Consider the following 12,275-nt stretch of genomic DNA (forward strand, 5'->3'; position numbering starts at 1 on the left):
AAGACCTTAACCCCGCACTTGGGAGGCAGAGGCAGGAGGATCTCTGTGAGTTTGAGGCAGGACAGCCAGGACTATGTAGAGAGACCCTGTCTCAAAACCAACACACAACAAAGAAAACAAAAACAAAACAAACAAAAGTCAAGAAACTCAGAAACTGGCCCCCCAGGCTGCTGGCTCGTTAGCTTCAGAACTTTGTAGAGCATGCCTTCCAATCGGTGGGTCCAAAGCCGCTGCAGCTTCCAACTTCAAAGCTTCTCAAACTCAAAGAACTTCATGGAGGGTGGGAAGGAGAAAAGGAATCCCAGGCACAGCTGCAGGCCGCGCCCCTGCCCTGCCTTTACAGCCCCGAGAGAACGTACCCCCCCCCCCAGGTCTCAGAGTGGCAGGTCTGTACCGGGCACTGAGAGACTGGCGGGGTGTGAACTGTCACCCCTTGCAGGCTCCGAGTCGCTGCCAGAACAAGGTTCTGCAGAGGTGTGGCCATTGTTGGCATTGAGTCTAAGACTCCGCCCACAGTTGCCTGGCAACAGCCAGGTGTGCCTGACTCACTATAAAAGGGGCTGCTCGACAACTCCTTTCTCTTTTGCTTTCTTGCTCTCTCCTCTTCCTCCTTATCACCCCTCTCTCCATTCCAACCCCCTCTCTTTCCATTCCCCTCCCCCCTTTCTCTCCACCTGCCTTGTGGATGACCTCTACTACCTCTCTGTCTCTCTCTGTCTCTGTCTCTCTCTGTCTCATCTTTCTCTGTCTCTACTATCCCCTCAACTCCCCTCCCCATGCCCTGAATAAACTCTATTCTATACTATATCAGAGTGTGGCTGGCACCTCAGGGGGAAGGGATTCCTCGGCATGGGCTCGCAGAGGCACCCTCTTCCTCTGCATCATACCACCGCGCCTTCACCAAACATATCCCTGGCCTCTCTTTATAAAACACAACAGCCATGATCTACTTTCCCCAAGGGACGCAGACATCACTGAATTTCAGCAAGCCATTCTCCGGCTCTGGGGTGGCTTCCGAGCTCCACCCTGGTTTAGTGTGCCTTTGGGGCCCACGTGTTTGGTTCAAGCCCCAGCACTGCTTCTCGCAGAGCATGGCTTCACCTTTGTAGGGGCACAGAAGTGCAGGTTTGTTCCAGACCAGCTCTTGCAGCCTCATGGAGAGAAATATACAAATGTTTCTGAGAGCAACTCTAAGAAATTCCAGTGTTTCAAAAAAATATATATATATTTATAAATTGCATCCGTGAGTTTATATTCATACTGTTTTGTACACTGTAGAACACTCAATAAAAATTGAAGGAATGAGATAAAAGAGGTAGAAATTCTGTTCTTCTTGCTGACCTGAGGGTGTGGCTCAGTTTGGAGAACCTTGCCAGAGGGCCAGGAGCCATTTGTAGGCTGTGTTCCGGGTGGGGTGGGGGTGGGGCAGAAAGCATGGGCAAAAGGAGGTGGAAGGGCGGGAGTGGAGGCGCTGGAGGAAGCTGAGGTAGAGTCAAGGGACGTGGGGTCGGTGCTACAGCTCTGTGCGGCTGGGGAAGTGAAATCTGGAGGCGGGAACCGAGGCACTGGGGGTTCCGAGGCTTGAGGAGCTCAGCCTGGTGGAGGAGCCCAGCCAGGGTGTTCTGGGACCAGGTGAGCCTGGGCATGGGAATCCCGGGCAGAAGGATCGTGGACGCGAAGCTCGAGAGTGAGGGGACTCGGGCTCTGGGCTCAGCTCCGGCAGCAGCCGCGACAGGTCATCCACCAGGTGCCACTTCTCCTGGACTTGCTGCGCAGGGAGAACAAGAGAGCAGACGTTAGTTAGAAACAAGCTGTAGCCAGGAGCCACGCCCGCAACGCAACCAGAGGCCACGCCCCCGTCAGGACATGTTCTTAATGCAGTAGCGGGAGGCCACTAGAGGCCCCGCCCCTAACCTAAGACTAGGAAGCACCATGGCCCCGCCTCCAAGGCGTCCCAGTCCCTACTCAACCACGCCAATAACCTAAGGCTTTGCTTCAACCCAAGGTCACGCCTCCACCGAAGTAGGCTGCCTGTCGCAGGAGCGGCGGATTTCTTCCTAACCTGGAGGTATACCCAACCACAAGGAAGAAAGAAACCCACCTTCCCAGCTCAGTCCTTCAGAGGAGCTAGCTACACACTCAAGGGTCTGGCCACAGTGCCATGCACACTCACCCACACCAGTTGCTTCCTCAGCTCATGGATGGCTCTGGCATTCGCCCGGGACTGGGAGATGCAAACGGTCAGGACGAGGCTTAAGGCAGATAGGACTCCAGTTCAGTCACCTCTCAGATCGCAGTCATCCTCATCTGGTCTGACTTCCTCCCCACCCCCACCCTCCCAGTCTCTGTCTTTGAGACAGGACCTTGTGCTGTAGCCCTGGCTGGCCTGAAGCTCATTCTGTAGGTAAGGTGGCCTCAAATCCACAGTAATCCTCCTGCCTCAGCTTCCTGAGTGCTGGGATTACAGGTGTGCACCGTCTGCGGACTCACCGTTAGATCCCTGTGCACACTGCTTTACCACCATCACCCCTTCTTCCTACAGCCCTGGAGTCTTCCAGCACGGCAAGTAGGTTCACCTGGGGCTGTGTTTTCTTCGGTGGTCATGCAGTCCTCACAGCATCCCAGGAGGTCAGAAGTACCTTACAGTATGCCCCCAGGTACCTATCTTTGAGCCCTCATTTCCCTGGCTCCTGCACTCCCGGACACTGTCTTAGAGATGCTCAAGTGTATACCACCCACCCTGGGGGAGAAAGGAAACCCCTGGATTTTCTCCCTGCGCCCTGATGGACAGTCACCTGAGCAGAAAGAGGAGTGGGAAGCTGAAGGCATGGGAGCTGAGGTAATGGAGGGCATACTGGCCAGGAAGTGGGAGCTGGAGGGCCACCAGCTCCGGTACCACCTGCCAGGGGGCCGAGTAGTTTGTGAAGAGGCCGCAGTCCCAGGAGGAGTGGGTGCTGGAGAGATGGGAGCAGACAGGCCTGTCAGAACCTGGGGTAGGAGCTGCTGGGCCAGCCCCCCAAGTCTCCAGCCTTCCTCACCTGCTGATCACGTAGGCCAGAGGCACTGCAGCCAAAAGCAAGCCAAGGAGCAGCACCAGATGGAAGAAGAAGACGGAGCTGGAGGCTCGGAAAAGCCTCGGGGATGCCCTGGAGTTCCTCAGGAGGGTGTACTGGGGGGTGGGCGATAACAGGACTTACGAGGGTGCTTTGTAGACCAGGGAGTTCAGAGAAGGGAGGGTAGAAACAGAAAGCAGCCTCGGGGTCGCCTGAACCAGCCCCCTCACCTTCTTTTTTTTTTTTTTTTCTTTTTTTTCTTTTTTTCGGAGCTGGGGACCGAACCCAGGGCCTTGTGCTTGCTAGGCAAGCGCTCTACCATTGAGCTAAATCCCCAACCCGCCCCCTCACCTTCTTGATGTAGAAGGTGAGAAAGAAGAAGACACTGTTGAGTAGTGACAGCAGGGGGCAGTAGAAGAGACCCATCCAGGTGACAGTCTGTGCAGCCACGATGTCCAGCACGTTTTTGGGCACCAGGAACTCCTCCCGGTCCAGCCAAGTCCAGAACCAGCCTGAGAAGCGCTCTACTAACAGCCTGGGGTAGGGAGGATCTGGGTACACTCCGGGCAAGTATTCAAGCCAGGAGGTCTTCCCTATGGCCCACCATACCCTCACTCAAGGGGACACACCTAGCTCACGCTTGGCTGTGGCCTCTGGCCAAACCCTGGGGTGTCCCCATGTAGCTCACCTCCGAGGCAGGCTGACCAGGAAGGCGAAGGCCACGGTGAGCAGGAAGTTGAAGATGATTAATTTATATAATTCTTCGCCCACCGAGTTCTCCCAGCACTGCGGTGCAGAGAGGGGGAGACCAGACCCATCACTATCCTCAGGTTCCTCCAGATTCTCTTTCCTCACCCATTGCTTTCTTGAGTTAGGGCGGGAGTGGGTTGGCGGCTGGGGTGGGTCTCAGTGCCCATTTGCAATCAGACATGACCTCAGGGATAGACTAAAGCAAAAGACTCCCATGCCGGGAGAGCTACAGCAGGGTGCAGGGCGCCCCCTTGGCGCATGCCGTGGTATGGCAGCTCCGCTTCCAGCTACTCACAAAAATGAGACCCAGGGAGGGACAAGGACTACAATGGACCGGACTCTGGAGTCTGAGGTGGGGCTTTATGGGGAAGGATGGGGCTGCTGGCCACCTGGTAGTCGCAAGCGTTGTAGCCGTAGGTCTCACAGCTGGTCTTGTTTCTGCCGATGCACAGCACCGTCTGACCCAGGGAGAAGGAGAACATCCCCAAGCTGACTAGCTTCAGTACCACGCACCTGCAGACGGGGCATGCGCCATACGGGGATACGTCAGAGGGTCGGTACGACTCTATCCAGGCTGGTGTCTGAGATCCTGTGTCCTGGGCTCTGCCCCTCTCTCAGAGCTCAGCCTCCTTCCAGCTTGCTTTTGCTCCCGTCAGTGTTTCTCAAAATGCGTTCCTCAAATCCGACGCTACATGATTCCCAGGGAATGGGTCCCGTTTCTAAGCCAGTTAGGGAAATACTGCGCCACCCAGCTATTCTCCTTGCTGCCAGCTTTACAGTTTATTCGGATGAGTCCCACAAGAGAAACTGCACTTTCCTGGGTCCTCAAAGCTTCAGGTCAGATAACATCTTCTTTCTCCTCTTTTATTTCCTATGTAGCCATGGATGGCCCGGAACTCACTCTGTAGGCCAGACTAGCCTCAAACTTACAGAGATCTGTCTGCCTATGTGTCTGAGGGCTGGTGTTAAAGGTGAGCACCACCAAGTCTGGTCACCTTCTGTGTGTGTCTGTGCGTGCATATGCAGGTGCATGTGTGTTGGGTACACTCTCCTGTACATGTGCATGAGACTAGAGGTTGACTTTAGTCGTTGGTCAGCCTTTCTCTCTCTTTCTCTCCTTATATATTTTTAAAATTTATTTTTTGCGGGCTGGAGAGATGGCTCAGCGGTTAAGAGCACCCGACTGCTCTTCCAGAGGTCATGAGTTCAATTCCCAGCAACCACATGGTAGCTCACAACCATCTGTAAAGAGGTCCGATGCCCTCTTCTGGCGTATCTGAAGACAGCTACAGTGTACTTATATATAATAAATAAATAAATCTTTAAAAAAATTTATTTTGCGGGGTTGAGGATTTAGCTCAGTGGTAGGGCTTTTGCCTAGGGCGCAAGGCCCTGGGTTGGTCCCCAGCTCAAAAAAAAAAAATTTATTTTTTGCTCATTTATTTGAGACAATGTCTCACTATGTAGCTCAGGCTGGCCTGGGGCTCATTCTGTGAACCAAGATGGTCTCAAACTCTGCCTGCCTGTCTTTGACTTCCGAATGCTTGCTATCTATCAGATCCCATTACAGATGGTTGTGGGCTGCCATGTGGTTGCTGGGGAGTGAACTCAGGACCTCTGGAAGAGCAGTCAGCACTCTTAACCACTGAACCATCTCTCCAGCCCTATCTTTATTTTTAAAATTATGAGTTATATGTCTGTGTGGGGGCATGTGCCTGTAAATGTAGTTGTCAGTCAGTGCCAGAGGGATTGAACCTCCCTGGAGGAGCTGCCTGACCTGGCTGCTGGGAAGGTAATTTGGGTCCTCTGGAAGAGCTGTGCCTGGTTATAGCTGCTGAGCCATATTTCAAGGGTCCACTTTAAAATTTTAATTTGGAGACAGGGTCTCCCACTAAACCCAAAGCTCTGCATTTGAAGTTACATGGGACACTGAAGTCTTGGGACTCGCCCATCTCCCTGACCCCACCACTGCTGTGTGGAGTGTTCCAAGCACATGCCACAACACCCAGCTTTGATGTGGCTGCTGGGACCTGAACTCAAGTCTCCTTTCATGCTAAGCACACACCGAATGGCTGAGCTACATCCCAGCCCCACTAGTTAACTCCCGGGCTCATAGCTCAGCATTGTGTGCTTCAGAAACACAAGCCACACCTACTTTTTGAATGTGTCAGGACCACATAGCCTTATGGCCTGGATCTGTGACATGCTTGTAACCCGGACAGTATAGTGTCCATGTGATTAGAATGGCTGGCAACCGAGGCTTGGTCTCCAGTTTAGGAGCTGAGAGGCAGAAATGGCTGCCCTTTGGGGTACCTTAAAAAACCAAACCAGGGTTGGGGATTTAGCTCAGGGGGAGAGCGCTTGCCTAGGAAGCGCAAGGCCCTGGGTTCGGGCCCCAGCCCCAAAAAAAAAAAAAAAAAAAACCAAACCAAACCAAAAAAACAACATCAAGCCTGGTACGGTGGTGCAAACATTTATTCCTAGCACTGGGAGGCAGAGGCAGGCAGGTGTCTGTGAGTTCAAGGCCAGTCTGGTCTACAGAGCAAGACCCTATCTTAAAAACAAACAGCAAACAATTGATGCACGACCTCACTTTTCTTTTTTTCTTTTTTCTTTCTTTTTTTTTTTTTTTTTTTTTTCTGGGCTGGGCACCGAACCCAGGGCCTTTCGCTTGCTAGGCAAGTGATCTACCACTGAGCTAAATCCCCAACTCCTCACTTTTCTAAGGATGCACTGTGTACTCTAGGTTTGCTAGCCTGGGTGCTCCCAGGCAAGTCCCTGTCTCTTCCCTGTCTCAGCACAGGGCTGCTGTGGTCACAGATGTGTGCTACCACATCTGGTTTTCTACGTGTGAGTCAAATCCTAGCTCGGGCTGTCAAGTTCGCTCACACAGCATGGACTCATACCCTCCGAGCCCTCTTGGCAGATGTTGACTTGGACGGTTTTGACAGCATCTTGCCTCGTAACCCTTGCTAGTTTCGAACTTGGGACTCCCTGCCTCAGCATTTCAAGTGCTAGTTTTGCCGCCATGCCTGGCCCAGTTTGAGGTGTTTTTTAGTGTGTGTTTCAAAGCAAATCAGAATCGACCATGAGGGATGCAGAGAATGGGTCCAGCATTTCTAGGCTGAGGGTCTGGCACCTAGTGCTCATGCTTTGCAGGAGCTGTGGACTTTTTAAATGTTTTTGTTTGTTTGTTTGTTTGTTTTAAACAGGGCTTCTCTGCGTAACCCTGGCTGTCCTGGAACTCACTTGTAGACCAGGCTGGCCTCCAACTCAAAGAGGTCTGCCCGCGTCTGCCTCCCGAGTGCTGGGATTAAAGGTGTGCGATGCCACCACTGCAAGTGTCCACAGCTGGTTTTTGACTCCCCAAAGCCAAAGAACATCCCAACCCTCTAAATGGCCCTCTGCTTGGTGCAGGTTGATGGGGCCCTTCAGGGGAAGCCTCAGATTTGGGTCCCTAAGGTAGAATGTTCTAGAAGCACTGCTCACCTCCCCTTTGGTGTAGTGGTGAACGTGTGAGTCTCTCAGTTCAGGGCCTGAGGACCACAACGCCCCACCCCCGTATGCTCACCAGAACAGGGTGAGATTGACTTCGGTGCTGGGAGGGTAGTTCTCCAGCTGGATCAGGATTGTGAACAGTTGGGGACCCAGGAAGTTGACCAGGGCGATGACTCCAGGAGGCAGGTACTGGAGCACCAAAAAAAGGGATTCCTGTAGGGAAAAGGAGGGGAGGTCAGGGTTCCGGAGATGGGGCTCCCATGTAGGGTCTTGACCTGAGCCCCCATTTCTCTCCTCTGCCGAGTGGGAGCACTCTCCTCCTCCCACGGTCCACACCAGAAAAAGCAAACAGTAAAGAAAGGAATTTAACTGTCCAGTACCTCCTTGTTGTCCTGTGAGTACTTGGTGGCCCAGAAGATGGCGCTGATGGCTCCGACCACTAGGAGTACAATGAGGACGTTGGTACGCAGGTAGGTGAGCAGGCGGCAGGCCTTCTGGGCCCGGGTCTGCTGTTGAGCCAGCTCCAAGCGGTGGCCCTCTTCCAGCTCCACCTGACGGGCAGCAGGGAGGGGCCTTGAAGCACTCCACATTCATGCCCACTCTCACCCAATCACTAGCTACCTCTGATCAGACACTCACTCAGCTACACACACATGCACATGCACACACGTACGTGTGCGTACATGCCTTTTGTTGTTGGGTCTTCTATTTTTACACTCTGTGTGTGTGTGTGTGTGTGTGTGTGTGTGTGTGTGTGAATGCCATGGTGCACACGTGGAGGTCAGAGTACAGCTTGTAGGAACTGGTCCTTTCCTCCCACCATGGGATCCAGAGATGAACTTTAAGCCGGCAGTCTCCATGCAAGGCCCTTGACCTGAAGAGTCATCCCGCCAACCCCTCCTTGTTGAGATGGGGTCTTGTCTCATAATCTTGGCTGGCTTGGCATTTCTGAAATTGTAGCCCAGGTTAGTCGCAAACTCAGGGCAATCCTCCTGCCTCAGCCCGGGATCCCAGTGCTGGGATCAGACATGCACATAATACCTAGACATTCACACATTTATTTAAGGCAGGGTCTCACTATGCAGCCCCAGCTGACTTGAAAACCACAGACATCCTCCTGCCTCTGCCTCCCAAGGGCCTGGCTCACACATTCTTAGAACATTTGCGTGTTCTCAAAACACAGCTGGCTCACAGCGTGAGGGTCACTCTTTTTTTTTTTTTTTTTTTTTTTTTTTTAAGATTTATTTATTATGTATGCAGCATTCCACCTGCATGTACACGTGCAGGCCAGAAGGGGCACCAGATCCCATTACAGATGGTTGTGAGCCACCTTGTGGCTGCTGGGAATTGAACTCAGGACCTCTGGAAGAGCAGTCAGTGCTCTTAACCGCTGAGCCATCTCTCCAGCGCCACGGTCACTCTTATTCACAGTCACACACTATCCCATCGCACCTGGGGCTCATTTAAATATACACTGTGAATGTCTTCAAGCCCGGCACACTCGTGCACACTCACACAGCCCCTCTCCTCCGCTCCCATCAGCACACACGTGTGCTTGGGCGCGCGCTCTGCCGCACGCACCTTCAGTTCATTGCTGATCTCGTGCTTCTTGATGGTGGCGGCTTCCCACACCCGGATGCAGAAGTCCCAGGATGAGAACACTTTGGCACTGAGGGGCGTCCTGTAGCGCTGGCCCACGAGTGTCTGCTGTGGGAGGCCTTCTGCCATCCTGGAGGAAGAGAAAGACTTCTGTGGGGGTCTCGCCACCTTGGGGACCAGGATAAGCCTCACTGCTAGCTGAGGATCTCCTTGCCCGGGGAAGGAGGCCTGGAGGTGACATGGGATCTTCCCTCACCTCTGCAGTATCACACAGAAGCATAGTAGCAGGCAGGCCAACGGGCTAAGGAGGTAGGCCAGGCGGATGCTGTACGCTGAGCTGCTCTCTGGCCCTGCTCGGTAGGCACCGTAGAAGAGATAGGTGTTGTTGAAGGCCTGGAGAATGAACAAAGCTGAGTGCAGGGCCCTGGTCTAAGGCTCGCCCTGGAAGGACAGGCTCTCCCTGGGTGTCCCAGGCTAGCCTTGAACTTGCAATCCTCCTGCCTCCATCTCCAGAGCGCTGTGCTTGCAGGTATGTGCCACTGTCCTGGCCTAAGAGACTCATTTTACAGACACTTAAGCCAGGTAACTTGCCCAAGCCTGCACGGATTTGGATCAAGATACTGGCTCAGTGGCCTCCAGGAATTGGGAGGTACCCCCTCCCCCGGCCCCCAGACAGGGTTTCTCTAGGTAGCCTTGGCTGTCCTGGAATTCGCTCTGTAGATGAGGCTGGCTTCAAACCCAGAAATCTGCCTGCCTCTACTTTTCAAGTCCTGGGATTAAAGGCATGGCTACCACACCTGGTGGGAGGTGCTAAGCTCATAGGTCTGGATTCCTTCTGCCATTTGTCTCTTGCTGGGTTCTATAGGTCATGGGGACACATCCCTATGTCCCTGGATCTGGCCTGGCTGCCTTGTGGAAGAGTCTCCCTTAAAAGCCAAAATCTCTCTCGAGGGAGCAGGGGTCCTTTCAGACTGTGGTCTCCCAGATGTCCTAGAGCATTGCCAGAAGATACCCCACTTACCCTGCCAGTTAAAACATTCCAAAGTGGGTTGTGGAACCTTGGGATGTCACTCTGGGGCAGGGGGCTGCCGGAGCACTGGAGACCTGCTGCGTGGGAAGAGAAAAGCATCAGGATAGGGTCCCCCAAACAGGGGACACTCTGTCTTCCAAGTCCACTGTCTCTACCCTAATTCTGAGGCTGTCTGAGGTACTGGGAAGAAGGTCGTGTGGAGGAGAATCCAAAGCTAGCCCTTGCAGCATGCCCAGACTGAGATCCACAGGGTCAGCACTCACTCAGTTTCAGGGCAGGGCCTGGCTCAGGGGAGCGGAGCCAGAGCAGGGGCAGCAGCACAAAGCAGGCAGTCAGCAGCATGGTCAGCAGGTTGAGCAGCAGCAGGAAGCGAAGGAAAGTGAAGTAGGACTGGATCCCGGTCCCGAAGAGGCCTGTGGGAGAAAAACATGGAGAGTCAGCCACGATGAGAATCCCAGGACTGTGTGTCGTGTGCCAATGTGGACGAGCCCAGGGCAAAAATAGGGCTTCGCGCACAATTAACTCCAAAAGGCAATCGCCCAGCTAGGTGTGTACAGGAGAAATTCGAGGAGTGTACAAGGACGGAGGGGCTGACGAGGGAGGTGGGAAGAGAGGGTCGGCATGGGATCCTACCTCCAATCTCGTAGAGAGCTCCCTCCCAGAGCCCGAAACCGCGGCCCAGCCGTTTTGCTGCCTCCCCCAGCTGCTGTCGCGCCACCTGCCTCGGGCGATGCCACCGCTGCCAGCAGGAGTTCTTCACGCCCTCGGGCTCCCGCAGTTTCCTGCAGGACCATGGTGATGGGGCGCCCTTGAGTCATCCATCTGACAGGTGCGTCCCCGGGCGCCCCCACCCTCATCCCTGGTCCGGTGTGGCTCAGCAGCACCCACCGGATGAAGCGCTTATCTGCCATGGCGTAGGGCAGCATCCGCACAGGCGTCCGGGAGGCGCATAGCCGCTCCACTTCTTGCTTCCACAGATCCTCCGAGGACGCCTGGGATTCAGATCTTCGTGGGGGCTGGTCCTGACGGCACCGACCACTGGCGAAACATCCCAGTGGGCGCGCGGGACAGACTGGCAAGATCCTTGCTCGCAGGAGTAACGAGGGAAGCCGAGTGGTGAGCTCCACCTTGGCCCTGCCAATGTTCACAAGTGAAAAGAAGCCTGCTGGGGTCGGAGCCCGGGTTGTCCCACTCCACCTCTTAAACAGACCCACTGACCAAAGGCCTTAGTTTCCTGCCTGTCAAATGCGGTGAAAGGCCTCCAGGATGTGAGGAAAGAGAAGCCACCGGCAAAGCAAAGGCCGGCTGTCATAAACCTTAAGCTTTGGAAAAACATCATCCCCACTCTTTTTCCATGTGCTGGTTGGCTTTTTGGGAAGTCACCCCTGTCCTGAACCCGGACAGCTCCTACAATACAGCTTCCTGCAACACCCCAGTCCTGGATGTACTAGGGCTCCGTTCTGTGTGTTTTGCCCAGGCTGTGTCTGCTCTGGCGTTCTTAAGGGACCCAGAATAGGAGGCGTGGCTATATCCCCAACCAAGAGAAAAGAAGGGACCCCCTCCAAACCGTCCGGAAGGAAGCAATAGCCCTGGCCTTCTTCCCCTCTCACCGTCCTTATCGTCCCGGAGCAAGCAGTTCACAAAGGGGCAAGGGACCAAACTCCCCGAGGAGCCCCCTGCTATGACCAGCTCTCAACACACCAAACAGGGTGGTGAGGGAGTGGGGAGTGGGTCACGTGACAGGAACCCGGGGGTGGGGGCCCACTGTGTCTCCTCCCCTCCACCCACTCCCGCCTTCCGCACAGTTTCCTCTCCCTCTGCGTGCACTTCCTGTCCTGGAGGGACACGGGCACAGGTGAGAGGTGTGCGGTGGGCACGCACCAGGCCGACCTGCTTTTCTGTGCTCCCGCTCCCGCAAGCCCCCTTCCTGGCGGCCAGTCCTTAGACGTGTCCTGGTGCAGGAACCCTTATCTGCGGTCGGCAGTCACCGCAGAGTGACATGGCATAGTGATAGGTGGAGGTGCTGTTGGCTCTCCAGAACTCTGGAGTTTTTTCTTTTCTCTTTGTGTTATTTCAAGACAGGGTCTCACTATGTAACTCTGGTTGTCTTGAATTCATCATGTAGACCAGGCTGGCCTTGAACTCACAGAGATACTTGCCCAAGGCTGGAATTAAAGGTCTGTGTCATTACCACTGGGTGGCAGGTTATTTCTGAACTTCCCGCCTTCATCGCGGGCATTGCCCTCCCCATTACTATGCCCTGGTCAGGGTTTGGCACCATGCCCAGCCTAAGTGCTGAGGAAGCAGCTTCATGCGCGTACTCGTAACTCACTGACCAGACCTTT

The 12,275-nt window shown here is 54.3% G+C and overlaps 1 protein-coding gene and 1 long non-coding RNA gene across 2 annotated transcripts; one reads left to right on the forward strand and one right to left on the reverse strand.

Annotated features, from left to right (window-relative positions):
- Window positions 1-1,211: 1,211 nt before the first annotated feature.
- On the reverse strand, window positions 1,212-11,038 carry Tmc8 (transmembrane channel like 8). The gene is given in 16 exon segments (XM_032913710.1): window positions 1,212-1,768; window positions 2,174-2,252; window positions 2,796-2,954; window positions 3,039-3,169; window positions 3,405-3,588; window positions 3,742-3,839; window positions 4,193-4,316; window positions 7,375-7,514; window positions 7,682-7,852; window positions 8,883-9,030; window positions 9,157-9,293; window positions 9,922-10,007; window positions 10,194-10,343; window positions 10,564-10,712; window positions 10,819-10,943; window positions 10,945-11,038. Coding segments are annotated over 16 exon segments (2,172 nt in total). The 5' UTR covers window positions 10,981-11,038; the 3' UTR covers window positions 1,212-1,513.
- On the forward strand, window positions 4,316-10,753 carry LOC116909937. Its single transcript, XR_004389113.1, has 4 exons — window positions 4,316-4,774; window positions 7,378-7,487; window positions 7,606-7,771; window positions 10,634-10,753. It is a non-coding gene; the product is annotated as an uncharacterized LOC116909937 (long non-coding RNA).
- Window positions 11,039-12,275: the final 1,237 nt, after the last annotated feature.

Source organism: Rattus rattus, chromosome 9, assembly GCF_011064425.1.
Source record: "Rattus rattus isolate New Zealand chromosome 9, Rrattus_CSIRO_v1, whole genome shotgun sequence".
NCBI lineage: Eukaryota > Metazoa > Chordata > Mammalia > Rodentia > Muridae > Rattus > Rattus rattus.